The 26985-nt window shown below is 47.1% G+C and overlaps 1 protein-coding gene across 2 annotated transcripts in view; it reads right to left on the reverse strand.

Moving 5' to 3' along the window:
* Positions 1-26985, reverse strand: part of Card11 (caspase recruitment domain family member 11) — a 129490-nt gene that overhangs the window by 52869 nt on the left and 49636 nt on the right. The window contains exons 1-2 of one of the 2 annotated variants that reach the window (XM_076923543.1): positions 23012-23122; positions 2416-2552 (exon numbers count right to left, since the gene is read on the reverse strand). In XM_076923543.1, coding sequence (XP_076779658.1) covers positions 2416-2422 — 7 coding nt within the window. In that variant the 5' untranslated portion in view covers positions 2423-2552; positions 23012-23122. Of the gene's footprint in view, positions 1-2415; positions 2553-23011; positions 23123-26985 lie in introns of those variants that run through there. The other variant, XM_076923542.1, reaches the window with a different exon arrangement.

Consider the following 26985-nt stretch of genomic DNA (forward strand, 5'->3'; position numbering starts at 1 on the left):
TCAGTGGTAGAGCCCCTGCCTAGAATCCCCCAGTGAGGAGCTGGGGGTGTGGCTCAGTGGTAGAGCCCCTGCCTAGAATCCCCCAGTGAGGGGCTGGGATGTGGCTCAGTGGTAGAGCACCTGCCTAGAATCCCCCAGTGAGAGGCTGAGGTGTGGCTCAGTGGTGGAGCACCTACAGTACTGTAACATGTGTGAGATCATGTGTTCCATCTTCAATACCCACCTTCTTCCAAATAGAAAAAAAAAATCAGAACGTTGGCTCCTCCTGAGAAGGAGAGGAGCCAGACATATGTGAGCCTGGAAGAGTATCCAGGAGCCATCACTCACTGATGCAGCTCCAGATCACAGTTGGTGACACAAAAAAGTGTGTAATTGCTTTTTTGTCAACTATGCACATAATGTGCACAAAATAGTTCCCAGACAAGGGCTATGGGTACCATAGTCAGTCCTAAAGAACCAAACATCACAGACTCAGTTTCATGCTTAGTTTCCTTTCTAAGCACTGCAACTTAGCCTGACCCATCCTCTTTACTTGGGACCACCCGGTGGTGTATGTCAAGTTTCTCTGAAAACAACCTGCCTTTATATCTCTCTGTTACACACAGAGACTCTTGATTTTCACAGCCTATGGGGATGGAGGGCTTGTGTCTAACCTGTCTGAGTTTTGGCTCCACAGTGCTCTCTATGTAAAGAGACAGAAGCAAGGTTCAAGCCTCCCCACTGAGCCTCCATGGGATGAATACTGCTTAACTTTTACCAAGGAGGTAAATCCTAGGAAGAGTATTACCCTCACAGAAACCTCATCACAGATGCCAGCTCCCACCAGACTGACTCTCTCTCTCTCTCTCTCTCTCTCTCTCTCTCTCTCTCTCTCTCTCTCTCTCTCTCTCTCTGAGACAGGGTTTCTCTGTGTAGTCCTGGATGTCCTGGAATTCACTCTGTAGACCAGGCTGGCCTTGAACTCAGAGGTCTGCCTACTTCTGCCTCCTGAGTGCTCGATTAAAGGTGTGTGTCACCATTGCCTGTCACCAGCTTCTTACGTTCACATGGAACACATTATGTAACAGAAGGACACACTATCATGTCAGCTTTCTCACTGGTATAATAAACATCCAAGTACTGATCTTAGCCAGGCCTGGTGGCACTCGTGTTATCTTAGCACTTGGGAGGCTGAGACTGAAGAATCAAAAGTATGAGGCTAGCCTGGGCTATGCAGCATACCATGCAATCCTGGAGGCAGGAGGCAGGAGGCAGGAGGCAGGAGGCAGGAGGCAGGAGGCAGGAGGCAGGAGGCAGGAGGCAGGAGGCAGGAGGCAGGAGGCAGGAGGCAGGAGGCAGGAGGCAGGAGGCAGGAGGCAGGAGGCAGGAGGCAGGAGGCAGGAGGCAGGAGGCAGGAGGCAGGAGGCAGGAGGCAGGAGGCAGGAGGCAGGAGGCAGGAGGCAGGAGGCAGGAGGCAGGAGGCAGAGGCAGAGGCAGAGGCAGGAGGATGGATCCCTGCAAGCTTAAGCCTAACCTAAGAGGGGAAGTTCCAGGCCACTGAGAATGGCAGTGAGAAGAAGAGGGAAGTGACCGAGGGCCAATCTGGGAGGTTGTCCTCTGACCTTTACATGCATGTGTACACATGGACACACACACACACACACACACACACACACATCCCCATATCAAAACATGCATATAGCCAGGCAATGGTGGTATACTCCTTTAATTCCAGCATTGGGGAAACAGAGGCAGATGGATCTCCGAGTTTGAGGCCAGCCTTATCTACAGAGTGAGTTCCAGGATAGCCAGGGATACATAGATAAACCCTATCTCAAAAAACCAAACCAAATCAAGCCAAACAACAGCAACAATGAACAGTAACCAAAAACACATATAAGTACATACAGGCATAAATTAAAAAAAAAATCCTTGATTTTTGACCTGTAAAGGCTTCCGTAGATCAGTTCCTGTCAGCCCCACAGTCAGGTCACAACCTTATGCCAGGCAAGCTGCATGTATCTTTAATTGTCCCCACACTCCAGCTTCCATTCTCTCCTATAGGACGTCTTAGAACACCTCCCTGGGGCGGTTAATGGTGACTGTCAATTTGACAAAATCTAGAATCACCCAGGAGACACACCTCTGGGAAAACCCGTGAGAGGTTCTCTAGATGGGCCTCATTAAGGAGGGAAGACTCACCCTAACTGTGGGTGTTACCCTGGGCTGAAGGAAAGGACAGGAAACTGATCTGAGGACCAGCCAGCATTCATCTCTTCTTCCTGACTGAAGCTGTGATGGACTATGCTCTCCAACCATGAGCCAAAATAAGCCCTCCATTCCTCAAAATGACTTCACCAGGTATTTTATCTCAGCAACAGGAAAGTGACTAATTACCCCACATCTTAGCTTTTCGGTATAGAGATAGAACAGTACCTGGCATACGGTCAGTGCTCTATAAACAACAGCCTTGGAACTGTTATCCGGATGTGACAGTCACACTTTCTGGCTGCCCGCTGCTGTCCTCCTTTGGGCCAGTCTGATGTTGGATCTGGAGTGGATCTGGGCAGAATCTGAAAACGGAAAGATTTGTCACGTTGGAGCAAAGGGTAGAGACAGGAGGGAAAGGGAAACATTCAAAGAATCAAAAATGTTCTTCACTGGGAAATGAACCACGAGGTGTATCTCTCCCGGGGACTGTTCGGTGCAGCACACTGTGAATGGTAGGATGTTAGCTTTAGGAAGCCATTGACCATACAAACTGAGACCTGTGGGGAGGGAGAGATGGGCAGATGGTAGGCCTGGCATCCCTTGCGGCCTGTGTGGTAGATATTCAAGCACCCTTCAGAATGGAGAAGTTATACTCAGCTACCAACTCGTCAGGTCCTGAGCAGTGAGCCCCCTGACCCAAAAGACTTCCTATCACTATGAATTACGTCTTTGGCCTCCAGCCGACTGAGGGCTTGGTAAGGAACCTGCCACGCTACACACACTCTTTAATTTCCCAAGGGTGGTGTTCCTCATGGTGACTGACATGGGCATTGCTAACCCCGGACTCGGTCATGGTGAGAGCCCAATGGTGGCTGTGGGGTTTTGGGGTTGGGTGCAAGCTCAGCTTTCCTTCTGGGAAAACAGATCCAGGAGAGGGAAGGGCAGGACTCAAAGTCAGTGAAGGTAGAGATGGATGAACCTGCTCTGATAGGTTCCTAGAACCCCTGGGGCCTTGGGCCACTGCCCTATGTCCTTTCTTCTTTCAAATGACAAGGACCATGGGGCATTTTGGTGTAATCAGGAACTTGCTTAGTTTGAGCCTTGAGCATTAATGACTGGTGACATTGGTTCCTCCTGACTGTCTCAAGCTGTTCCTGCCAGTGTCTGGCAGCTTGGGATGAGCTGTCATTGGCTTTGGGATGTGGCAGGGTCATGAGTCTCTTGACAATATCTTCTTAGTCCCTCTGTGGTCTCCCTGCTGTGTAACCAGGACAGGAACAGATACGTGGCTGCCCTGGGCTGTGGCGAGGGAGGAGGGAGGAGGTGACCTGGGGTCAGATCATGTCTCCTGGGAGATGAGGAAGGCACAGGCCAGTGAGCAAAGGAATTGGCACTCTTCCACACATATTTTTGTTTGTATGCGTACATTCGTGTGTGCTTGCATGTATGTACGTGTCTGCATGTGTAGAGGCAGAGGTCGCTCTTAAGTACTGCTTCTTACGAACTGTCTGTCTTATTGTTTGAGACAGAGGATCTCAGTGGCCTGGCTCTCACTGTTTAGGCAAGGTTGCCTTGTGAAATTCCAGGGACTGAAGTACGCACCACGGCACATAGCTGCTTGCATGGATGCCGGTGCTCAAACACAGACCCCCATTCTCAGATCTTACACACACCTGTTCTTTAGAGAACACGTATTTCTTTTAGGATCAGGAGAAAAAGTTTTTAAATGATTTATTGTTAGTTGTAAAAAAAAAAAAAAAAAGAAAAGAAAACAGGTTTGTGGGTTTGTCCGAGTGCCCTTCCTTGCTTTTCTACCTCTCTACCATATCAATGTCAATTGGGTAAACTGAGGCACAGGGGCTGCCAAAAGAGAGGCTGGGATTTTTGGTTTTGTTCTTAGAAGTTTGAGCACAGCTCTTGAGAGTCTGGTCCCAAGGCAGGGGAAATTTGAAGACTTTGTTTTGATAAATTGATTTCTTGATTGCTTTTGCTAGTGCCGTCTAGGCATTCTCAGTGATGGAAATTTCCATCCCTGATACTGATAGACTGTTCTTTACATGTCGGTTTCTGAAATGGGTAATTTCAACTGACAACGGACTGGGTTGGGAAAGACACAGAGCCTTAGTGAGGTACATCTCTGGGCATGTGAGTGAGGGCAGTCTAGGGACGATTAGCTGAGGGGAAGACACTGTCTCATGGTCTGGGCTCATGGGCTAAACAAAGGGAGGAATAGGAGAACTCTTTGTGCATTCTTCTCTCCCTTGTCCTGAGCTGCAGAGATTTGAGCAAGCAGCCTCCTGTCATTGTGTTCAAGAACTTTCCACTGTCATGGCTCCCTCGCTGTGATGGACTGTGTCACCCGAACTGTGAGCCAAAGGAAACCATTCCTTCCTTGAGTCACCTCTGGTCAGGGGTTTGGTCTACAGCAATGAGAAAAGCAACTGGACTACTTGAAGAGTGGTGGTACACTGTCACCTTGACCATCTTAGGGACACGAAAATAAAAGCTTGTCACATCCATATGAGGAAAGAGTGTGGATCCGGACCTCTTTGATTTCACTCAGCTAATATATGGTCTCTGGAACTGGTTGCAAAGGGTTAACTTTTTAAGAGGGTTAGGACTAGGAAGTATGTGCACACAATTCCTTGCAAAGAGCATGTTCTTATATACGCTCAGGGCAGACTTAAATCAAGCTTCCAGATAGTCAGTTTGGGTTGGTCCACAGGGAAGACCATAGACCATGGGCCAAATTGAGATACATTGTATTTTGTTGTCCCCCACTTAAGCATAAGTAGAGAGAACGCCAGGATGGTTTGCATAAAAATCTCTACATTAGACAGAGCCCAAGAGGCAAACTGGTAAAAGACACCTGTAAAAATGGAACAACGGTAAGAGAAAAACTTAAGAACAAACAAACAAACAAACAAATAAACAAACAAATGGCTATTCAACCAGGTAGTTAAATAGCCTTAGTGCAGGTTTGTAAGCCCAGACCCAGACAGGCTGAGACAGGAGGACTATGAATTTAGGAGGACTAAAGACCAGCCTGGTCTACCTAGTGAGGCTCTGTTTCAGAAAACTGAAACTTCCTGTTGAAGCAGGAAGACAAGAAAAACAAAGTCAGGGCTGGAGAGACGGCTCAGTGATTAAGAGCACTGACTGTTCTTCCAGAGGTCCTGAGTTCAGTTCCCAGCAACCACATGGTGGCTCACAGCCATCTGTAGTGGGATCTGGTGCCCTCGTCTGGCATGCAGGCGTACATGCAGACAGAGCACTCATACATAAAATACATAAATAAATAAAACTTAAAAACAAAAGAAAAGCGAGGCCAGTGCCAGAGGTCTACTGATGCCCATAAATCCCAGAGAGAGAACAGAGATGGCTCTCCATTTTAGTATGGAAATTTTCATCCTCTCTTTGAGGAAGGAAAAGGAATGAAGGGATGAGTTTACCAAGGGATAATGCTAGGGATTTCTCAGAATTTCAGAGCTTCAACCTCCAGAATTAAAGGGCTCCTAGAGTGCTCAGTGCATCAACCAGTGGGGCCATACTGCCATTTTGAAATTCCACATCACCAACAATTAAGTGAAGAACCTCGAATCTCCCAGAAGTAAAAGTTCAGGGTGCATGCTGAGGGGAATAAAGTGTGGTGTCAGACCTCTGGACATTAGTTCTGGAAGCTGAGACATGGTGTGGCAAGGGCTTCACCATTTGTTAGAGAAATTATCTTTAAATTTTGAGCTCTATATGTCCCCAAACTATTTGTCGCATATGAAAACAAGATGGATGTTCTGCTTTCCTGTTTGTTGCAGAGACGAACAACCATGACCAAGCAAAGCAACTTGGGAAGGAAAGGGTTTATTTGGCTTCTTCTTCCAGATCACAGCCCATCCCTGAGAGGAGTCAGGGCAGGAACTTGAAGCAGAAAGCATGGAGGAATGTTGCTTGCTGGCTTGCTCCTGACTACATTTCTTGTACAGCTCAGGATTACCAGGGAATGGTGCCGCCCACTGTGGGCAGCATCCTCCTGCCATCCATTAAGGCATCAAGACAATCCTCTCAGACAGGCCCACAAAGAAACCTGGTAGAGACAATTACTCAGTTGGTTCCCCCCTCTCTTTCTCCCTCTTTCTCTGTCTCTCTTCTCCATTCCTTCCCCTTTCCCTCCCTCCTTTTCTCTCTGTTTTTTTGAGACAGGGTTTCTCTGTGTATCCTGACTGTTCTGGAACTCACTCTGTATACCAGGCTGGCCTTGAACTCATAAAGATCCCTTTGCCTCTGGCTCCCAAGTGCTAGGATTAATGGCATGTGCCACCACTACCTTGCTGTTACTCTCTTTTAAAAGGCCATTTTAGGTTGGATGAAGTTGATAGTTAATGCTAACTAGGACAAACTGACATATTTTCATAAAGTTAAAACTCTATTTTCTATGTGCCTTTTTTCAGGCAGCGCCTAGAGGACCTGCTCCAGCAAAACAAACAAATAAAGCAACAAGGAGAATATGGGGGCTCGGGAGGCAAGGGGTCTCCCTGGGAAAGCAGCATCAGGAGTGCTGCGCAGATGTAAGCTGCCATGGGGAACATACGGAACAGTTATTTGATTTATTTCATACCTGTGAAGTGAAACTATCAGGCAATTGGCAAACCCAAGAGACAAACAAAGTCCAGACAATCACAGCACACAACTTGGCTTACGAGGGACAGTGTGTACCCAATCACCACAGACGTTCTAACACTAACATGCATGACACAATAAGACGGCGGAGGGAAGGCTGAGTGTCGGGGGTGGCGTGTTTGTGAATGAAGCTGAGTGTAGGGGTGAACTGTTTGTGAATGGAGCTTATTGGTGCATTCATGTTAAGGCATTATTAATCCTTGTAGTTAGACAACAAGGGCTTAGCTCACAGAGGCACACTGATGGTAGTTTTGGCCAGCTGCTCCTGGCTGCCTTGCTTTTTTTGGATTGGGACTTTCTCAGATGCTTTCTCCAGTCATACATACCACTTGCCTCTTGAGAGTCCATCTCCTCTTATTGCTCTATTCATTTGTAATTCTAGAGCATATTGTATAGGAGAGGCCTGTATTCCTGGTAGAACGTAGCACAGGGCTCTCCTCCTAATACTTCATTAATATATAGTTGAAAGCCGAGTAACTTTAAAGAAATATCTCTTCTTGAATAAAATAAAACAGTAAGATTGTTATTACCTCAAGTCTAGAATACTCCAGGCCTTTCAGAAACAGGTTGGGCTTTTTTTTTTTTTAGATTTATTTTTGTTAATCAATCAATCAATCAATCAATCACTCATCATCTGTGTGTGTGCACATGTGTGCATGTGTGCATGCATGTGTGTGTGTGTGTGTGTGTGTGTGTGTGTATGCACAGGTGCTGTGGTGGTCAGAAGAGGGCCGTTTAGCTCTCAGAGATGGAATTACATGTAGTTGTGAGCTGATGTGGGTGGTGGGAACTGAACCAGGGTCCTCTGTGAGACGAAGCAGCACACGCTCTGAATGGCTAAAGCTATCTCGAGGAGCTGTTTTTGGTGTGGACAAAACCCACTATTTCTTCTTTCCAAGAGCCACCCCAGCACAAAAACACAGGAATCAGATGCGGGTCAGCAGTCAGTGAGATAAATGCATCTCTCTTAATCGATTTTTGTGGGTGACTGGAGTAAGAAGCTTGATACACAGGGTTTAATTATTCCAGTGAAACCCTTCAGTTAATTGAAAGGGCTTCTGGCAAAAAAAAAATGAATTTTAAAAGGATGGTCCATTGCTGAAGAAAAGGACCAAAGAGACACTGGTCTGCACCAGGTTCCCAGTGCACACAGCACTAAAACCCCAAGGTGGAAGCATATGCAAGTGGTTCAGAGCCACCCTTCATGGTCCCTTCTGTTCCAAGTAATCTCCCTTCTTGAAAACGGCACTCACAGAGGCAGCTGGAAATCTCCCCCTTGCTTCCCAGTTAACTCGTTAACTTCTGTCTCTCTTATCTAAGTTCACTCAACCGAAATATCGACGGGATAATGTTTCCCGTCAATTAACATGTGCGAAGCACAGCACAGCACAGCACCGCGGATACATATTTTGAAGGCAGCAATTACCATTTTAAATTCACAGTGGAGTGGCAGGCGCCGCCAGCTGCCAAACATAGCCATTCTCTCTCTTACTTGTTAACGGGTCTTGAAGTCCGTCGGTGGCATTAACGGAACTTATCTTGAAAACTGCGTTCCCAGCTTCCCTTGCAGCTAGCTGTGGCTGTGACACAGTTACGGTGGAGAGGAACTTTCTGTGCTCTGTGTGTAGAATCTGCGACTGCTATTATTTTCTCGTCACTTCCTTATTTTCTTCCCTCCTCCTTTCCCATCCCTCCCACCTATTTATTTATTTATTTATTTATTGGGATGGGGTCTGCTAAGTAGCCTAGGCTATCATCAGATTGAGCTTCTAAAATGTTGGTTTTTACAGATATGTGCCAACACGCCCAGCTAGGAAAACTCCGTAAAAGGGTAGAAACAGATGGGAAGAGACTTTAACTTGTCTTGCTATCTGGAATGAGGATGTGATGTTTGGAAACCAGAAGCCACTTTGTGATTGAAAACCAGGTCACACTCTAAGGAAACGAATAAGAGCCTTGAGACACTGATGGCATCCTGAACTGCTTACCTTTGTGTTTTTTACTTATGACCAAAACAAAGACCTTGGAAGATATAAAATTAGATAATACTTCCCTTACTTGCACGTAAATAAATCCTTAACAGGTATACATGATTAGTAAGAGCCACGCCTTTTGCCTGCATTCCTTCTCCCCACACACTCCCGGTCCCTAAGACCAAGCAACTGCCCACTTGTGTTTATCGATGACAGCCGAGCAGGCATTGCCGAGACCAGATACCTAATAAAACACAACTTAAAAGAGGAAAGGTTGACCGTGGCTCATGCTTTGAGGGTACAGTCCGTCATGGTGGCGAAGGCATGGCAGTAGGAGCGTGAGGCTGCTCACTTATCTCACCATGGACTAGAAAGTGGAAAGAAGGCGGAAGTGGGTTGGGACTAAAAGACCTTAAAGCCTGTAGCCACCCGCTGAGATCCGGTTCTCCAGTAAGACCTGCCCCACAACTCCTCAAACAGCGCCATCTGCTGGGAACCAAGTGTTCTGACACGCGCGGGACAAAGGGAGTCATTTCACCACCAAGGTACTACAGCATCTATCTAGCCATTAGGAAAGACAAAATGCTACCCATATTTAAAGTGCTGTAGGGAAGAAATTAAAGAGGTAATTCTGAGAGGTTAGCAGGAACAGACGTAAGTGTCACCTAGGAAACGGGAATTGACAGCCTCCACCACCGTCAAGTGCTTGGCCATCTGCGGCTCAGGTCTTGGATCTCCAGCTATGGGCATCGGCCCAACCATTCATCACACCCACCTGCTCGGGTCCTGTCCCAGGTCCTCTACATGTCCTTGACTGCCCAGAAACAAAAAATACAGCCCCCTCTCTATCCCCCATCAGACCTGCTGGACTCTATCCCTTCCCTTGTCAGCTTTTTTAAAGTTATCGGGTACCCATCACCTCATCTGCATCACAGTCTGAGGTTTTAACATTATCCAGCCAAGAGCAGCCCACCAGCTCAGGCAGCTCCCTGAACATCAGCATCCACAATCCTTAGGGAACTATACCTGTCTGCTGTTTGGGGTACATTGGCAGAGGATCAAGGCTGTGTGGATTAAATCTCTACTTGGTATCACCTAAGATGGAAGAGCATACGTCCATAGGAAGCCCGGGAAGGTGTGCTAGCCATTCGGCTTGTTGTTGTGATCAAACACTGGATAAACACCTACAGGGAGGAAGGGCTTGTTTTGGTTCATGGTCAGAGGTACCACTGCTCATCAGAGCAGCATGTGTGTGAGACAGTTGGTCACATGACATCCTCAGTCAGGACACAGAAAGCAACAAATGATAGCGCTCAGTTCACTTTCTCCCTTCTTATTCAGCCCCAGATCCCAGCTAAGGCACGATGTCACCCACACTTAGAGCAGGACTTCCTTCCTTCCTTAATCTAGGAAGTCCCTCACAGATACACCCCCTGAGGTTTGTGTCCATGGTGACTGTACATCTAGTCAAACAGGGCTGAAAAATAGCTTGAAGATAAAGGCACTTTTTGTCACCAAACTTGAAGGCTTGAATCTGATCCCTGGTACCTACACGATTGAAGGATAGAGCTGGCTCCCAAAAGTTGTTTCTCTGAGTTCCACATGTGTCCATGCCTTGCATGCCCACCATATGTGTGTGCATGTGTACACCTGCATGCACACCTGCATACATGTGCCGGTGCATGTATGCGCGCGCGCGCGCGCACACACACACACACACACACACACACACACACACACACACAGAGAGAAATAACTCTAGTTAAGGTGATGATACAGATGAACAATCACAGTGGTATGTTATCAAGCTCAGAGCCCAAGGGCGATACCCAAATGTCGTCTCTTCCCAAACCCCATCTCGCAGACATTTTTTCTAATGGTTTCAGACTTGTACCATGACAATGAACCTTGGAAGGGCACACACTTCTCATCTTTCCAAGGATAGTGCTCCCCCATGCCCCACCACACTCATTTTTCTAGTAGTTCTGCCGAAAAGCTTTTGAAGGAAAGCCGGATTAGGACTGACAGATTTAAAAGGTTCTGGAGCACACACCACTTCTTCATGCTGGCTCCTTATGGATGTTTGTCCTGTACTGATCTCAGGGCTGTGTGCACAGCACAGCATGGAGGGCCACCAGACGCAGGGCTGGACAAATCCCAGAGTGAGGTCACCTATTTTAGAGCTCCCAGGAAACCCAGGCTTGTAGGAGTGGCTGGCAGGGGAAGGGGAGACTTGGCTTTGATGGTAATGAAATACTGTCTCCTCCTGCTGTGGCCTGTGGGGACAGAAGACACATGCTGATTCCAATCACAGCCCCCCTCTAACCCCCCCCGAGTGCTTTACCAGGTGGACTCCTTGCACCAGCTGCAGGCATAATGAAATTTGTTCCTCCGGTGTACACAGAGACATCTTGCCTGTCATTTTACGGTTAGGGTTGAGAGGAAGCTGGGAACCCACTGTCTCTGTGTTGATGTCTGGTAATGTTATGGGGCTTCAGTACATGTCTGTAGAGGGCTGGGGGTATATTTCAGTTAGGAGAGTGCTTGATGCTTCAAGCGTGCATGAAGCCCTGGGTCCCATCCTTAGCACTGCATAAACTGGGCATGCCTGTAATTCTAGCATGCAGGAAATGGAGGCAGGGAGATCAGGAGTTTAAGGTCATCTTTGACCACATAGAGAGTGTGAGGCCAGCCTGGTATACATGAGACCTAGTTTCAAATAAAAAAATTAAAACATAGTTGTGGAATCAAATGCTGTAATGACAGGAGACTTGATGATGTACCAATGTCACAGAGCTACGCTCAACATCTGCCAACACACAAAACAAAACAAAAATAAAAAACAAATGTGATGATGGCAAATGCTATGACCCCACAGGGTAGGCAGTTATCTTTTGATCTGGAGAGTTTGGGGAACATAGAGCAGACATGGGGAAGTCTGCGCCTCCTGCTAGCATTGACCAGGAGAATCCTGCTCTAGGGAGACAGGCTACCACATAAATGGTTGGGACGGGCCAGTAACCTGCTAAGAGAAAGGTTGGATGGTCTCTAATTGCATAGAAAAGTCACCAGGATCATCAAATAGGAGACTCAGCCCAGACACCATCCAAGGAGGGCAGCAGAATTCTTAAATTTTCTCTTCTATCTTCTCTCATACCTCATGCCTCAGGCAGGTATGACCAGGTCAGGATGGAAGACGAGGCCAGGCCTCTGGACATCATCCAGGGAGTCTGGTGAAGAGCACATTCCAGAGTGACCGGGCTGTGCTCACTCACTCACTCACCCCAGCACTCATTCATTCACCCATTAATTCTCTCATTCGCCCACTCACCCATCCAACCATCGTTCACACATTCACTCATTCACTCATTGTAATCATTTATCATTCAGTCAAGGCCATTCATCATTAATTCATTTAGTTACTCATTCAGCCACTTTTCTAGTCATTTGTTCACTCATTCACTCATACCCACTCATTCACTTTTCCCTTGACTCATTCACTCATTCACTTATTCACTTATTCATCTGTCATTCACTTACTCATTCATCCACTCATTCATCCACTCATTCATCCACTCATTCACTCATTCATCCACTCATTCATTCATTCACCCATTCACTCATTCATCCACTCATTCATTCACCCATTCACTCATTCATCCACTCATTCATTCACCCACTCATTTATTCACCCACTCACTCATTCATTCACTCATTCATTCACCCACTCACTCATTCATTCATTAACTGACTCATTCACTTATTTACTCAAATGACTTAAAATAATACTACAAAGGCAAGGGGGAAATTTGACTCTAGTGAGGTTCAGCCACTGTACAAGAAGAAGACATAGCTGAGCAACACAGACGTCTAGAGCTGAGGAAGGAGACAGGAAAGAGCCACACGGGAAGGACAGAATCATGCAGAAGCTCAAAGATCCACTTGGGAAGAAGCTTCTGGAAAGGCTGGGTGCCAAGGAGGGGAAAGAGAGAAGTGGAGGCCCAGGCAGCTTGGATTGTAGTCTTGGCTACCAGTACGTGAAGGATGAATATGAATCTCAGCAGATCACAGGGACACTGCCTGCAGTGACAGTGACATTATCTCCCAGGCCAGAGCTGGCTCTGTAGTTTTGCGGGGGGTGGGGGGGTTGCCCCTGAGGCCCTTTGGGCTGCAGCTCAAAGACTGAGCTGGACTTGCTTTTGCATTTATAAGATGCACTGAACTTCTGCGGAGAATCGACGTGGCGATTGATTTTCCATGCATTTCCGGCCGCCGGGCCACATGTGTTATGAAGTGTCATAGGGGCAGGTGACTACAGCTTGCTCTTCCAAACCCATTTTTATGTATTTGAAGAGAACTCAACCAACTTTTCCCAACAAATGGGTTGATAACAAAAAGTGTAGGCCTCAACTTCTTTATAATAGCACGTAGTGCTGGATTGGGGCTCTCTCTCTCTCTCTCTCTCTCTCTCTCTCTCTCTCTCTGTATTTTTATTTTGAGACAAAGTCTTGCTGTACAGCTTAATATTTATGACCTGTGTAGCTAGCATGCTCTCAGACCCAACAACAGTCTTCCTGCCTCAGCCTTTCCAGTGCCTGGATTACTGGTATGTTTTTATGTTCTGCCAAACTTGATTTAGGTGTCCAGTTTTCTAATTCTCCTGTTATGCCAGGATCCTCCTAAATCAGAGACCCCAGCTCCCCCACACGCCCAGCCACAACAGGAGAGTGTCTAAGAAGGACTCAGGAGGAGCTTCTGCTATTATTGCCTGGGACTTCAAGGTTGGTCTGTCTGTCTTTTCTTCTCTCTGTCTGTCTCTTTTTGTCTCTCATCATCTCTGTCTGTCTGTCTGTCTGTCTGTCTGTCTGTCTGTCTGTCTCCCTCTCATTATATACCTAAGGATGAGCTTGGTTCTCCTGCCTCTACCTCCACAGGGCAGGGATAACAGGAGTGTAGCCCCATACCTATTTTATGCAGCCCAGGGGTGGAAGACAGGACTTCATGCATGCCAGGTGAGCACTGAACCTCACCCGCAGTTCTAGGCTCCAAGGCCTTTCTCAAGAGGTCTTTAGGTCTTGCTAACCCTGGGTTTGGCTAACACTGGGTGCAGGGAACAGAGGTCTTGGGCTTTGCTTAGTACTCAGTCTTCCTAATTTTCCTGGGAGTATTTCAGAGAGGTCAAAGCTGCAGCGCCTCAGCTGTGGGTTCAGCAGATCCCACATGCAGCAGAACAAGCAGGAGGTGGGTTTGTCCTATGGACTGTTGTGGCTGCTGGTTCTTTCTGTTGTTGAGTTAGTTGGGTGTCTGGGTCTCATGGGGAGAGCAGCCACAAAGAAGGGAGAGAGACCTTCTATCTTGTGAGAGCTTCAGGCCAATTTAGTTTGTTGGTTACAGATGAGATCTGAAGAGGGGTGGAGTGTTGGGGAAAGAGCATACAATCTTACCTTAAGCAAACAGAAAGGGGTCAAACACAAAGAACTGGATGTCTTCCCTTCCTCCCCTACATTTCCCCTCGTCCTTGGTAGAATTCAGGAGGAAATCTGGGGCACCCTTGTGGTCATTCCGTGAGGGTCTTTGACTTGAAATCCCCTCCCTTGGGGACGTCCTTATTGTTTTATATCTACTGCGGAGTTGTCTCCAGGTGAGGACCCCTCTCATCTTTCCTGTACACCTTATATACACCTTAGCAAGCAACTTACATAAGTGGACATTTAATATTTATGAGTTGATTGATTCCCATTGGATAAGTGCTCCCTCTTGTTCACTTGTCAGAGCAGCTTCCTTTCAGCTGATAAGACCTTCTTCCCCAAGCCTCATGTGTGGGGAGGGTTGCCGCCTCTGCCACCTCCCGCCGCAGCAGCCTGCCTGTGGGCTTGCTGCCCTTCGTTTGTCACCCCCCATCCCGTGTTTTGCTGTGCTTGCAGTTGCTGCTAAGTGCCAATCCATCTCTCCCTCTCCATCAGTCATGAGCTTGAAGTCTACAAGAGGCGTCCCTTCAGTGCTGACCTGTGAGGACACAGCCTTCTTGTCACAAACCATCCATACTAGGAGAGTAGTGAGGAGGCAGCAACTGTCCCACAGGCTGAACACTGTATGGGTTCCTTCCTGCAACACTGTGCTTTACCACATTCCCAGGAAGGAATGGGTGTCTGCAGGGTGCTCCTGGCCTGGGGTGGCATCAGAATGGAGGAGCGCTTTCTACAGCCCTGCAAAATGGGCCATGCTCAATGGAGGATTATGGAGTTTGGTTCTGTTCGTGTGCTTCTAGTAATTTACCCTTTTTTCCTAACGTCCTTTCTTCCTCTTCTTTCTCTTTCTTTCTTTCTTTCTTTCTTTCTTTCTTTCTTTCTTTCTTTCTTTACTTCCTTCTTCTCATTCTCCCTCTCACCTTCTCTTCCTCCATCCCTCTCTCCCTTTTTCCTTTCCTCCTTCTGTTCCTTCTTCCCTCCCTGCCTCCCTTCTGCCCTCCCTCCCTCCCTCCCTCCCTCCTTCCCTTCCTTCCTCCCATGCTGGGATAGCATCTAAAGCAACCTTGCACTTCTAGCAGCACTGTACCCCTGAGTCACACCTCCAGTCCCTCACTGGGGGACTCTACTCAGACATCTACTGCTGTGATATATCCCAAGCCTGGTGTAGGATTCTAGTTCTTAGAGAACTGACAACCAGACACCAGCCAGCATTTACCAGATTACAAGGAACTGGCTACTGCCTAACACTGTGGTATTGTTACTGGGTGAGTTTCAGGAAAGATATTCCTGGAGACCTGGGTGGAGATGCCTTTGAGCTGTGCCATCTGAGCACAGCTGGCCCTCAGTTCATTTCAGAGATGGAGAATAGAATGAGTCACTAATAAACCAGCAACAGACATGAGGGAGGAGCAGACTGCAGCTAGGAGAGGGTATGGCCGTGGTATCCTGGGTAGTGCCAGGAGCTGAAAAGGCAGCAGGCTGCCTTTCTGCTCGTTCATGCTTGAGTGTCTGTGATCTGCTCTGGGATGAGGTTAGACTTGGCTGGACTTCCTGGAAAATGGACAAGTAGAATGCCCATGTTGGGGGCAGCAGAACATGGTAGAAGGTCTTAGCTTTTCATTTGTCAGGAGCAGGAAGAGAAGAGTAACAAAGTGTGACATGCTTGCAGGGAGACAGATCTGCTCTGAGCAACAGCCACCAGCCCTTTTTCAATGTCTGGACTGATGGCCCATGTGAGAAGGATTCAGATCACCCTTCTGCCCCTTTTTCCTTCTCCTGTATGCCTGGAAGCAGCTTTTGTAGAACAATCCAGCTCAGCTCCTTCATGTGGATCTATTGATCCCACCATGATCATAACAAGGAGTGTTTCCATGGAGGAGTGGGTAGCTCCAGAAACTGGCCCACTCTTCCATCCCCCAAAGCTCTGCCAAGGCTCCACCAGGGGAACCTGCTAGTTAAATACATTAATTGAGCAGCCACTATGTTGAGAACAAAAATAGGCTTTCGAATCCAATTAAACGTTAGGCTTCAGCATGGGAGAGAGAGATGGTGTGTGTGAGTGTGTGTGGGGGACCAGAAAGGGTTTCTTTACCAGTAATTAACCACAAAGTAAATAGCTCTCCTATGGAATAGGCCCCTCCATCCCCACACCCCCGATCTTCAATTAGCTCTGTTATTCTGTCCCCTATTACTTGAGATAATCAAGGGTTGGATGTAATTAATTGCTGTAATGTGTTCCGGAGCGGAGCCAAATGGCAGCTCGGGAAGGCTGGCAGTAGCTGCCGGCTTCACTAACTGGCTTCCTGGAAGGGCCAGCTTGGGTTCAGCCTGCATAAAGTAGACAACGGGGTGAATGGGGAACACAGGCAGGGGTATCAACACTCCTCTGGTTCTTCCAATGCATCTGGCACTGGGCATTGCCCTCCCCTCCCACCCCCACCCCCTGTCATCCATCTCTGTGTGGTCCCCTAAACCCTGGATCTACAAAGCCACTCACATCCGAAGCACAGAGCGCTGTGCCTGGGTAAAATACTACTCAGCTGTAAAAAGGAATGCTGTTTGACACATGCTGCCAGATGAATGAGCTTTGGGGGCTTTATGAAGAGAGACATAATCTACCGACAAACAGTGGGCAAACCTAGAGAGGCAGGAAGCAGGTTAGTGGGATCTGCTCTTGACAGCTAAGAGTTACCCAAAGTCAGGACTGGCAACATTCAATACAGATATAACTTTTCCCCAGACCCTAGAGCCAAAAGCATCTGAAATGCAATACCCAAGGTTTATATAGACATATGTGTGTGTGTGTGTGTGTGTGTGCCCTCACTTGTACATGTGGAGGCCACACTTTGAAGGTGGGTGTCTTCCTCTATTGATCTTTCTTTCTTTCTTTCTTTCTTTCTTTCTTTCTTTCTTTCTTTCTTTCTAGATAAGCCCTCTCACTATACATGGACCTCAGCAATTCTCTAGGCTCAATGACCAGTGAGCCCCTGGACCTCCCTGCCTCTGCCCATCGTGAGCTGGAGTTGCAGGCACACACCACTTATAACCTGGCTTTTTAGGTGAGATCCCGGGACTGAACTCAGACACTCATGTCTTCACAGTAAGCACTTTACCCACTGTGCTGATGGGTTCCATCTGTCAACACCACAATCTAGAATCACCTAAGAAGGGAGTCTCAATGAGGGATTGTTTAGACCAGGCTGGTCTGGAGCATGTCTCCCCTAGACCCACATGGTGGGGCAGACTCCAGGAAGTTGTCCTTTGACCTCCATATTATACATTGTAACCCCTCACCCCAAATTTCAAATACATAAATAAATATGAAAAACATAGGGAACAATTGAAGAAGACTCCTGAAGTGAACTTTTGACTTCTACATGTGTGCACATGTGCACACACACATGCACATACACATGTATTTACACACATCCCAACACACTCAAGAAGATATTTTCTATCTAGGTAGAGTGATGGTTGCTCAAGAGATTGCCTTGACTATGTTAATTGGGCTAGGAAGACCTGCCCACTGTAGGTGGCACCATTCCCTAGGCAGGGAATCCAGATGGTACCAGAGTGGAGAAAAAGAACTGAGCTCAAGCAAATGAGTATGCATTCACTTCTCTCTGCTGTTGGCTGTGGACGTGACAAGCTATTTCAAGTTCCTGCTGCCTTGGCTTCCCCACAGGGATGGACTGTAATCTGTAACTGTGAGCCAAATAAACTCTTTGTCTTCCAACTTGCTTTTGTCAGAGTATTTTATTGTGATCACAGGAAATAAAACTAAGGCATTCCGCTGAGCTGTCTCCCCAGGCTCAGACTCTTCTCCTTACCTGCATCCCCTAAACAATACAGCGGAGCAACTATTTACACTGCCGAGGCATTGTATTGATGATGATAGGTGTCCTAGGGATGTATAAAGTACATAGGGGATATGCAGAGGTTTTCTGCAAATACTGTGCCACTTTACAACAGGGTCATGAACATGCGTAAACTGTGGTACCCAACGTTGCCCTCAAATACTGGGGATGATTACAGTTGTTAGGGGTTGAGAAGAGGCATAGAAGAGGGTGACTGCTAGTGGGTACCAGGCTTCCTTTTGTAGAATAAAAATATTTTGGAACTTGTTCTGGGGCAACAACTCCATGGGGGAAGTACTTGTATTGCAAGTGTGAGGATCTGAGTTCAGAACCCATGTAAAAAGCCAGGACCAGCAGTGAGATCCTGTAATCGCAGCCCTAGGAAGGTGGAGACAAGGCTTGGTGGCCAGCCAGTCTGGTTGAATCAGTGAGCTTCAGGTGTAGTGAGAGACCCTGTCTCAGAAAATAAGGTAAGGGCTGGTGAGATGCTGTAGAGGGCAAAAGCATCTACCTTCAAGTCTGACAACTTGAACTTGATCCTAGATCCACAAAGCAGCAGGAGCAAGCAGACTCCAGCAAGTTGTCCTATGATTTCCATATATACAGTGTATCTATACAGTGTATCATATTCTCTCTCCCTCTCTCCAAAATCAATGAATGAATAAATCAACAATACGGTACAGAGCATTTGAGGAAGAACTTATGACCTCCACATGTATGCACACCCACACACACATATACACATGTATTCACAAACATACAAGCACACCCACCTCCAACACACTCAGGATATTTTGTAACTAGGTAGAAATGATGACTGCAACATTTTCTCAATGTATGAAATGCTACAAAAATGTTCAAGTTTAACAACAATGGTGAATATTGGGTTGGGGAGATGGCTCAGTTAGTAAAGCCCAGGGCTGTGTTTGTGTATGTGTTTAGTCTAGCCTGATTCAGGACACTGGAAGGTTCTCATAAACACACACACACACACACACACACACACACACACACACACACACACACACAAAGATAAAAAATGGAAAAAAGAGATGGTGGGTTTTAGGCTCTATAAATGTCACCTCTGTAAATGAAAAGAAAAGCAGCTACTATTTTCGGAACTTGTGGGAGCAGGGACCAGGTGCAAATTCAAGTGGACTTCATCCCCAAGACAACCTGGCCATGAGTATCAGGTTTTTTTTGGTTCAAGACAGAGAATGAGAGAGGTTGTTATGGGTAAGGGAATTGAATGCTGGGGTTTGTGCCTGGGAGAAGGCTCCATAGCTTGTCAATGGAGAATTGTCTACAGCTTTTCAAACCTGAGGGTCCTTGGAGGAAGCAGTGCTGGAGAACCTGGAATTGTGGGAGGGACTTTTGTGGAATGCTGGGGGCAGAAATAAAATTAAATCAGATTCGAGAAAAAAAAAAAAACATGGCCTGTGTGTGTGGTGTGCATGCGTGTGCATATGTGTACATGTATGTGTGGTGTGTGCACACACATCTGTGTGTCTGTGTGTGTGTCTGTGTGTGGTGTGTATGCATGTGTGTACATGTGTGGTGTGTGCACACACATCTGTGTGTCTGTGTGTGTGGTGTGTATGCATGTGTGTACATCTATGTGTGGTATGTGCACACACATCTGTGTGTCTGTGTGTGCATGTGTAGAGGGGGATGTTACATTGGGGTCAGACAGCAACTAGGGCTTTTGAGAGAAAGGGGAACAAGAACTCAGTTTTATTTAGCACAGACAGGTGCAGGGGTGGGAAAGGGAAAGAGAAATGAAGAAAGGAAACACAGAGAAGGGAGCTGGTGGGTGGCGGGGGTGGGGTGGGGTGGGTGACAGGGCTAGCAAGCCAAGGAAAGCCATAGCTAATTCAGATTACATACATCCCTCCTGCAGAGAGCTGTGGAGAGCTCCCGAGACCACAAGACACTAAAACAGAATTTGAGTAATTTCCCGGAGACTTGCTCACCTGCTTTGAAGCCACTGGTGATCTTGAGACTTCAAAACAAAACAAAACAATACTTTGATTCACACTTTCCATCCGTCCGATTACAGTGAGAGGGGTCGGGAGTGAGCATCTTACTGATACTCCCATTTTCTTTCTCAGGGCAGAGACACCCTCTTCTTCCCTTTAATGACCTATGTATAGTGTAAAAGTGTCTTTAAATGACATTGTTGGCAAAACTTTTAGGTCTTCTTTTATTTTCTTTATCGAAATATTAGATCACCGGGCATGGTGTCCCACGCCTTTCTAGGCCAACCAGAACTACATATCGACGAGAGAGAGAGAGAGAGAGAGAGAGAGAGAGAGAGAGAGAGAGAGAGAGAGAATGAATATCAGTAAATAGAAGACCATATCTTTTTGATGTTCAGTGTTCCCTACACTTTACTAAAAACACAGTACACAGACTCTGAATGCAGGTGGTGACTTTGGGAGTCCATGCCTAGGGACCACTTCTGACATCTTGACATGCCGTTGGATGACAGGAAGTCAGATGCCAGTGAGTAGCCTTTTACGTGTGTGCCAATGATACGACCCCAAGTAATGAAACAAGAAGTCTGTCAGAAGCTTGACTGGGCTCAGGGCTGTGGGAAGTGCTCTTCCTGTCTCTAAGTCTTTTTGCCTCTGTCTGGAGTATCAGTGTGTCTTCCCAGTGAGCCAGACTTGATGGTTCCCAGTGAGCTTCAGGATGGGGTCTACCTGGAGATGTGACAACTGAGGTGGCCCTGAATCCTCTGCGCCACAGTGTGACTGTATGGCACAGATGTACTGTATGCTTATTTTAAAGGTACCTCTAAGACCTGTTGTCTCTTCTGTCTGTCTGTCTGTCTGTCTGTCTGTCTGTCTGTGTCTGTCTGTCCTGCTCTCACTCTCTTCCTTATTTCATGTGCACATGTGTATGGAGGTCTGAGGTTGAAGCTGGGGGATCACTTTCAATTCCTCTTTCACCTTATTCCTTGAGGCAGGGTCTCTCAATCAAACCCAGAGTTCATCCACAAGGCTAGTCTCAATAGTCAGCTTGCTCCAAGGATTCCCTGTGTCTACCTTTTTGAAGCTGGAATTATAAGCAGGTTGACATACCCACTAGCCTTTACATGGGTTCTAGATCTGAACTCTGACCCCCTTGCTTTACTTTAACTGCCTGAGCCACTTCCCAGCCTCCCACTTTTTCCTGTTCTTTTTGAAAGAGGGTCTTCCTCTCTATCCAGGCTGGGCGGGAGTTCACGAGTCACTGAGACTGGTCTCTAACTCATGATCTTCAGGTTTCAGCCTCCCAAGTTCTGGGACTACACTTAAGGTGTGGTCCATCACTGCAGCTCTGATTAACTTTCAACCTACTGAAGTTAATTTAATCCCATAAAACTGTCTCTTGTCTCTGATGAACAAAGAGATCTTGGGGCTTTTAAAGTCTCTCTCACTCTTTTACGCATAAGCGTGGCATGAGCATGTGTGGGTGCACCTGTGTGAATGTACACAGGTTGTGTGTGTTATGTGTGTATATGTGTGTTTGAGTGTATATATGTGTGTATTTGTGTGTGTATATGTGTTTTGCGTGTATGTGTGTATGTATTTGTGTGTTTGTATGTGTGTGTGTTTGTGTGTGTGTGAAAGTTGAAGGACACCCTCAGGTGTTATTGTCATACCTCAGATGTCTTCCTTTGAGACAGGGTATCTTACTAGCCTGGACTTCACCAAGGAAACATGCTAGCTGGACAGGAAATCCCAGGGATCCTCCTGCCTTAGTTTCTCATTTTTTCTGACTTTTTAAAGTGTGTCTTGGGATTGAGCGTGGGTCCTCATCCTTAACGGATAAATGCTTTACCTTCTCAGTCACCTCTGCTCCTTCCAAAGTCTTTTCGAGTATGTTTCCCAAGACTTCCCACAAACCTCTCGCCTGGAATCAAACATTCTGATGGGCTTCAGTGGCTCCTAAGGGGAGACCATCTTTGAGGTCTCCAGCCTTGCTCAGGGCTTCTAGCGGGGAGTGGCTCAGCCTGCACATGTCTGATATGGCTCTCAGGTCCCAGGGTAGCCTTGGGCATTTTGCTAGGCAGCACCCCACTCCTCTCCTCTCCTCACATGCATGAGATAAGCAACCCCACAGGAATCAGCTGACAGCACTGGGGGTGGCTGGAAGGAATCCTTCCTCAGCAGAGAGGATTGCCTAGCGGGGGCACATTTCTGAGCTATGTTTCTGGAAGCAGACATGACATATTTCATCTGCCCATCCCTAGAGAGCAAACATCTCCAGCTTTCCAGAAAACACACTTTGGACACCAACCCCGCTCCTCAACTGTGACAGTGTGCTCAGTTAGAAGAAACAAGGCACCCACCTGTGACAGCAGGAGAAACAGGAACATATCGTTCCCACGGAACACTGGGTTTGTGGAGAGCCTTCCACAGGCCAGTTCTGGGCTCTGCACAAGCACAGCCCATTGTAATGTAGGGTCCCTTGAAGTTGGGACTACACATCTAATTTAGGAGGTGACAAAGTAAGGGGTCACACATGGTGGTACATGCCTGTCTCTCAATACTGGGGCAGGAGGAACTCTGGTCATCTTGGGTCACACAGAGAGTCCCAATCACGAAAACCTCGGGGCTGGGAGATGTGTGTAGCTCAATGGTAGAGCACTTTCCTAGCATGTACAAGGCCCTAGGCTTCATCCCAAGCACTGAGGGTAAAAACTGTGAAGAGACATGTTTGAAGGACCCAAGTACACCCACACAGACAAGAGCAAAAGGACCAGGTATGGATATTATTAACACTAGTAGACCCGGGACACAGACAGCTTCAGGGGCTCTGCTTCTGTGGGCCACAGAGGCATTGTGGGGGATATACTCACAGGTTTGTGTACCAGCTGTATCCTGGGCCTGGAAGGGCATCTATCCATGAGTCTCTCAAATTCCCTGCTCTCTGCTGCGAAGAGCAAGGCACCCGGAAAGTGCTGACACTGGCAGGCTGCCACAGCCTCCCCGGAAGCCCACACGGGTGCTGCACTCTGAGGAGGCTACAACTATTTTTAGCAGGTGCAGAGGGAGGCTGTGGTGGGCTGCACACTTCTCTTTTTGTTTTATTCTGAGCAGGACCTGAAGACGGATGTGGTGGTACACACCGTCACCCTAGCCGCTAAGAATCTAAGGCAAGGATGGCAAGCTTGAGGCTAGCCTGGGCTATAGTATGAGACTATGGCTCCACAACAGAAAAAGCAAAAACTAAGCTAGGCTTTGGCAGGTGTGTATAATCCTAGCGCTGTGGCTGGGGGCGGGGCAATTCTCCATATTTCACTGGCTAAACAGCCCATCACATTCAGCAGAGGGCTGGAGACATGGCTCAGCAAGGAAAGATGCTGGGCACACAAGCCCGAGGACCTGAGTTTGATCACCCACCAACATAAAGATGGAGGGAGAGAACACCAAGTGGTCCTTTGACCTCCACAGGAGGACTGTGGCACACATGACAACAATACATTATTCAATAGGTACACACAGACTACACATCATACCCACACATCATACACACACATAGACAGATACACCAGACATATACAATCACAGACACACACATCACAGACATACAGACACATCACAGACATACAGACATACACGTCACAGACACACAGACACACACATCACAGACATACAGACATACACATACCACAGACAGATACACCATACACATACAATCACAGACACACAGACATACAGACACATCACAGACACACAGACATACAGACACACAGATATACACGTCACAGACACACAGACACATACATCACAGACACACACACATCATACACACACATCACAGACGCACATGTCACAGACACACAGACGCACATGTCACAGACATACAGACATACACATCATACACACACATCACAGACACACAGACATACACATCATACACACACATCACAGATGCACACATCATACACACACATCACAGACACACAGACACATACATCACAGACACACACACATCATACACACACATCACAGACGCACATGTCACAGACACACAGACACACACATCATACACACACATCACAGATGCACACATCATACACACACATCACAGACACACAGACATACACATCATACACACACATCACGGATACATCAAACACATACAATCATAGTCACAGGGACACATATATCATACACCCATATCACAGACACATAGACACACACATACATTGCATTGCGTATCACACACACAGACATACATCATACACACACATCGCAGACACACATCACACACACAGGAAAAGAACACACAATAGAAGTGATCTGGGGAGACATGACATTAACCTCGGCTCTCTACATCCATATGCACACATTCACTTACACACCAGTGTGCATGTGTAAACAAACATGCACACATATATACACTACATAACACATGGTAAAGAAATAATATAAAAAGGGAGAAAAACACAGTAAAAAACCTCTAAACACCAGCTGCTTAAACGATTGCCTAAGTGGAGTCTGTGCATGATTTGAGTTCCTGGGTAAGGAAGAAGCTGCAGGACCAGAGCACAGAGGCCTGGGGTGCAGGAGCCATGGGTGGCAGAAGGGGTGTAAGAAGCAGGACAGGAGCCTCTCTTCCTCAGCATCCTTGATGGCACTACCCTGTGCACTGGCTCCTGCTGCCATGCCAGATCCTTACCCAGGACCAAGAATTCCACCCAGGAGGGAATGGAGGCTTGGAACATTCCAGGAAAAAGGCATCTATCTATTGGTACACATAGTACTCTGTTCTCTTCTCCTGACTTTGCTTGTTAGTGAACACAGCCCAAAGCACCTTATACCCACCAATATGATCCCCGCCATGTCCTGGCACTCACTGGGTCTAGTATGCACCAGTAAGCTGTGATGCGGGCACTGCAATTATTCATTGGTTCACCTGTCAGTGGACATTTGGTGTTACTGTTTGACTGGAAAACTCTTAGATGAGTCTTCAAGTGAACCGGTATTGTCATTTCTTGTGGAGACATACAGTGTAATGGGCATGTCAATCACAGGGTGGATGTTGGCTAGCCTCAGAGATCCTTGTTACTTGGAGTGTCAGGCTCTGGAAACTTAGGCCTTCCCTGAATGGGTGGTAACACTGGGTTCTTGATCCTGTAGGGCCTCACTGTAGCAGGATACTTACTCTGCTACATTGTATTCGCAGTGGAGCTTGATGATTAGGCAGTAGAAGAGGAGGTGGAGCTGGGAGAGAAAGAAAGGAAGGGGAGGGGAGAAAATGAGGAAGGGGAGGAGAGAAGGAGGCTATGGACCATGGAGAACCACGGATGGGGATAAAGCTGTCCTGGGTAGCAACTTCTATCAAAAGGTTAGATATTGGGTAACAATTCTAGTTGTGTGGGCATCTTGTTAACTGAACATTTCTAAATATATAAATCCTTTAGATAATCATTAAGCTTTAAGAGTCTCATTTCTACCGGGTACTTCGAGGATGGCAGATACTGTCTGGGGTTCAGCAGAGCTTTGTGGATGCAAGGTGGTGAACTGGCAGAGCCATCCCCCACTCTGGCATATCGTGGGTGCCAGGGCCTACACATCTAGCTAGCCGGAGCCCCGGTCAGAGCCGAGGAGCAGCAGGAACATGGTGGTTGCCCGGAAACAAGCTGGACTGGGACCCCTACACCTCACTTCCTGCTTGCTCTCAACCTGTCTCACCACACGGACCTCTCATTTGGGGGCTGTGAATTGACTGTGAAATGTCCCCCATAGGCTTGAATGTTTTTGCACTTTATCCCCAGGTGGTGGTGCTGTTGTGGAGCCTTTAGGAAGTAGAGCTTTGCTGGAGAAAGTGAGCCACTAAGGATGGGCTTTGAGGTTTTAAAGCCTCACCCCCTTTCCTGTTCACTAATGACTGTCTGCAAAGATCAGCCTCTTCATCCCTGTTACTGGGTCTTCTTCATCCTGTCTTCCTCAACCCGATGCACTGAATCCCGTCAAACTGTAAGCCTAAATAAATTGTCCCTACTAGGTTTCTTCTTTTCAAGAATTTTGGTGATAGTGAAAAGTAACAAATACAGACACTGAATGATGTTCCTTCCTAAATTCATGTCTATGTAGAATATAACCTTATTTGGCAATGGGTGCTTTGCAGCCATTATTATGATGAGAAGGACACCTGGCATCCCCTGGCTTCTGTACACACATGCATGCATACATACATGCATACATACATAACATACATACATGCATACATACATGCATGCATGAATGCATACATACATACATACATACATACACGTACATACTCTACAAAATATACACATAAGTGCACATACATCACACACATACACCAAAAAAAAAAAAAAAAAAAAAAACCAAGCTAGAAGGGGAACCAGCCACATAGCCAGCACTTGGGAGGCTAAGGCAGGGGAATCATGACTTTGTGACCAGCCTGAAATATATAGGGAGACCCCATAACAAAGAACCAGCAGAGCTAGAAGAGGCAGCAGGGTTTATCCCCCAGGGCCACCGAAACCTTGATTTTGGACCTCTAATTCCACGCTGTGAGAGAATCAACCCCTGTCATTTTAACCCCTCTCATTGGCAGCAGCAGAGTAGAAAACCTCTGTGAGACCACAGGGGAAGGATACACGGAAAACCTCTCAAGGAAGATGGCAGCCACTGGGTCCCACACAAAAAGAGCTGGTGTTGGAGCGTGACTGACTGCATGCTCATACCACAGGTACGAGTCTGTGCTTGACAGCAAGGATGCTTCCATACAGCAGGAAAGAGCCAGCTGCATAGAGCAGCACTCCCAAAGAAGCTTGGGGGACCCAGAAACACAACC

This window comes from Arvicanthis niloticus, chromosome 24, assembly GCF_011762505.2.
Source record: "Arvicanthis niloticus isolate mArvNil1 chromosome 24, mArvNil1.pat.X, whole genome shotgun sequence".
Lineage (NCBI taxonomy): Eukaryota > Metazoa > Chordata > Mammalia > Rodentia > Muridae > Arvicanthis > Arvicanthis niloticus.